At 32.7% G+C, this 4,234-nt stretch overlaps 1 protein-coding gene across 1 annotated transcript; it reads left to right on the top strand.

Annotated features, from left to right (window-relative positions):
* Nucleotides 1-1,044: 1,044 nt before the first annotated feature.
* On the top strand, nt 1,045-2,963 carry LOC116137885 (zinc finger MYM-type protein 1-like). The gene is made up of 2 exons (XM_031423585.1): nt 1,045-2,038; nt 2,794-2,963. The coding sequence occupies exons 1-2, from the start codon at nt 1,045-1,047 to the stop codon at nt 2,961-2,963; spliced, it is 1,164 nt and encodes a 387-aa protein (XP_031279445.1).
* The last annotated feature ends 1,271 nt before the right edge of the window (nt 2,964-4,234 follow it).

Below are 4,234 nucleotides of genomic sequence, written 5' to 3'. Positions count from 1 at the left end.
TTGCAAATATTTATAATTAATGATTTTTATATCAAAAAGGTACAAATATATATGGCCTACAATCAAACTAAATGTTATAATATGTTAATGTAGTAGGCTCACCCATCATAAATATTGCGGCTATGCGCTAGCCCACTAGTTTCATTAGTATAAATATATTATATATATGCCATATGCAGCCAATCTCTATAAGACCACAACTTTTGTATCCCTAATTTTATTTAGTGAGTGCGCCTCTCTTTCTCTTTGTCTTACTGGCTCGGTTGAAGTTACAACTTTTGAAGACTATTTTCTACTTTATCAGTTTTAGGTATGTATATTACTTATTTTAGTTTAGTTTATTTTAGGGTTAAATCATATTTGTTTTTATGGAGGTTTTTTATTCTGATGAAAAAAAGTATAAATCTTGTGAGTTTGTTTTGTGTTTGTTTGATTTTGTAATTGGTTGAAAACATTATTATTAATTTGTGACTTTAGATATCACAAATACATTTATAAAATTAATTTTTTATATAATTAGAGGACAACTTGATTTGCCCCAATCATTAATATATTAATAATAATATTTTTATTATTTTATAATGTGATTAGTTGACTAAGTGTGCTCTAATAGTAATTAAATTAAATCTAGTTGATCTATGCCAATAATTTAAATAAGTCAAAAAATTGATTAGCAAATTATATAAGTTTTTAAATTTCACTAAAATGATTTTAAATATAAGAAAATTAACACAATAAAATGATTAATTAATTGCTAAAACAATATTTTAATTAGATCTAATTGTTACATCTATAAACGTGATAAGTCAGTCATTGTAATTTTATTAATTAAAGTTTCATCGGTCATTCTTTACATGTATCATATTATCTTTTTTTTATTTGATAGCTATGATATCCAATTATTTCAAGAGATTAAAGAAAATTCCAACAGAAATTGTTGATGGAGACTCTATTGATATTGAGGTTAATCAAATCCCATTAGAAGAAGAAGCCCCACATCAACAACAACAACACCAAGTAAAAGAAGCTCAACCTTCGATCGGGATGTTCAATTTAGATGAGCTTGAAATTGATCCAGGATTGAGGATACCAATTAACAAGATTTGTTGTACTGACAAGCAAAATGAGGAAGTTCAAAGAGCATACTTGTTGAAAGGTCTTTGCCAACCTAAAGATCATAACTTTCTTTTCACTCTTTTTGGAGATAAAAAGCGTAGGTTTACACTAGAGTGGTACAAAGAAGGTCCAAGTTGGATGGAATATAATGTGGCAAAAGATTGCATCTTTTGTTTAAATTCTTATCTTTTCAAAACTGATTATGGTGACCAAGCAGGTGGTGAAGTTTTTGTGAGTAAGGGATTTAATAATTGGAAAGATAAAGCGAAAGTGAAAAAACATGTTGGAGATCATTCTAGTACTCATAACCAATGTCATGCCAAGTGTGTTGATTTGATAAACCAAAGGCAACACATCGATGTAAATCTTGCTTGCGTGTCGAAAAAGGCCAAATTGGACTATCGCATTTGCTTGAATACATCAATTGATTGCATTAGATTTCTTTTACATCAAGGATTAGCATTTCGTGGTCATGACAAGTCGGTTGAATCTGAAAATCAAGATAACTTTATGGAACTATTGAAGTTTCTATCCAATCATAATGACGACATAAAAAAAGTTGTGTTGGAAAATGCTCTGAAAAACCATCAAATGACGGCCCCCAACATCCAAAGGGAATTAACTAGTGTTTATGCTCATTTGACGACCAAGAAAATTATTGCAGAAATTGTAAGAGATAAACAATTATTCTCTTTACTGGTTGATGAATCTCGTGATATGGCAATGAAAGAACAAATGACTATTGTTTTTCGCTATGTGGACAAAATATGTTGTGTTATTGAACGTTTTATCAGGGTTGTACATGTTAAGAATACTTCTGCAAAGTCCTTGAAAATTGCAATAGATGTTTTTTTTGTAAAGCATGGATTGAGTTTGAAAAGTTTATGGGGGCGAGGTTATGATGGAGGAAGCAATATGAGAGGTGAGTTCAATGGTTTGAAGACTTTGATATTGAGAGAAAATAAATCAGCTTTCTACATTCATTGTTTCTCTCATCAACTCCAATTGGCACTAGTCAAAGTTGTAAGTAACCATTCGACATTGGGTGAATTTTTTCAATCTCTTTCTATGTTATCAAACACTATAGTGGCATCTTGTAAGCGTAGAGATCTTCTACGTGATAAACAATATGAAAATGTGATATCTTTGATTTCTAATAGTGATCTTTATATGTGACGAGGTTTGAATCAAGAATGCACTATTAAACGACCAGGAGATACACGTTGGGGTTCACACATAGGGACAATTCATAGTGTCATAAATTTATTTTCTTCTGTTGTTGATGTGCTTAGGGTGATTGAGATTGAAGGAGACGGTTAGCAAAACAAAAGTCAAGCAAGGAGTTTATTACGAATCATGGAGAAATTTGAATTCTTCTTTTTGTTATTCTTAATGAAAAGAGTATTGGGAATCACAAATGAACTGTCACAAGCATTACAAAGAAAAGATCAGGATCTTCTTAATGCCATACAATTTGTACAATTTCGAAGCGTCAATTGCATAAAATGAGAAATGAAGACACTTGTTTCGACATATTGTTAAAAGAAGCTTCTGATATGTGTAAAGATAATGACATACCAATCTTGGAGAATATGGAAGATAACTTTGGGAGGACAAAATGGGGGATTGCGCCAATTACGAATAAACATCATTTTAAGGTGGAATTGATGTATGCAGTTTTGGATAACATTCAAGAACTCAATAATCGTTTTGATGACGTAAATATGAGGTTGCTTCAATGTATGTCATCTCTTGATCCAAGTAACTCTTTTGTTGCATTTAACAAAGATAGATTACTTGAATTTGCAAAGTTCTATCCTACCGATTTTCCTCAACACGATATTTAGTTGCTCGATTATCAACTTGAAAACTATTATGAGGATGCTAGCACCAATGCCAATTTCACTCATGTCGAAGGGATTCCCAACCTTGCTAAAAAAATGGTTGAGTTTAAGAAGGATGTTGCTTACAACAAAGTTTTCTTGCTTATTAAATTAGCATTGGTTTTGCCTGTGCCTACTGCAACAGTTGAAAGGGTGTTCTCTGCAATGAATCTTGTGAAAAATAGTTTGCGTAATCGAATGGGAGACGATTGGATGAAAATTGCTTGGTGGTTTACATTGAAAATGAAGTTTTTGCTACAATTGAAAATGAAGATATCATTGAACACTTTCAGAATATATCGAAGCGGAAAATCGTGTTAAATTGAAGATCTTCAGGTATACCATTCTAACTTGCTTTCATATTTAAACAATCAATATTCATATATTCAAATCTTTAAGTATACCATTCTAACTTGATTTTTTAGTCAATACGCAGAGGATGTGTGGATCTTTAATCTAGACGGTTGAATTTTGATATTAACGTCTGGATTTGGAGTTATACAACATGAAGTTTGACTGCTTCTTTGGTGATTTTAATCTATCTTTTTGTAAACTTTTATGTATTTTACTTGTGTTAGAGTTGTAATTAAACTCTAAATTTGTGTGGAATATTTTTGATGGATTGTGGTTGCTGTAAACTCTTTTGCTTAAAGTTTGATGGTTTTTTAAAAGTTTTCACTAGTTGTTTGGCAAACAATGGCCGAGCCGTGGAGGCCCCCCAGGCAAAAATCCTGGCCCGCCACTGATAAGAAAAATACCCTTTTCGAGCTTCTGGATATGTTGAATGCTACTGAGTCAGGCATGAGAATGTCATAAACATTGACGTTGGTTGAAGCCAACTCAAGTAAGAAGGTAAGGGCTCAGAAGTCGTTGGAAGGAATTACTATAGATAGAAAGGGCGTTTGTCCTCACTGTGGGAATCCCAACCACTGGAGGAAACATTGCAAGGCCTTTCTAGCAAAAAGGAAGAAGAATGTTACTTCTTCGTCAGGTATGTTCTTGATTGAGATTAACTTCTCCCGTCAACATCTTGGGTCATTGACACAGGATGTGCTACTCACATTTGTTCTAATGTGCAGTGACTACGGCAGAGTAGATTGCTCACCGAGAGAGAGGTAGACCTACTAGTTAGACATGGAGCATATGGTGTTGCATTAGCTGTATGATCTTATTGTCTGATTTTGCCTACGGGCTTGTTACTTGGAACTTGTGAATTGTTATGATATTTGTTCAGT

Source organism: Pistacia vera, unplaced genomic scaffold (genome assembly GCF_008641045.1).
Source record: "Pistacia vera cultivar Batoury unplaced genomic scaffold, PisVer_v2 Contig337, whole genome shotgun sequence".
NCBI lineage: Eukaryota > Viridiplantae > Streptophyta > Magnoliopsida > Sapindales > Anacardiaceae > Pistacia > Pistacia vera.
The sequence above is the reverse complement of the archived record's forward strand: the minus strand, read 5'-3'. Positions and strand labels throughout refer to the sequence as shown.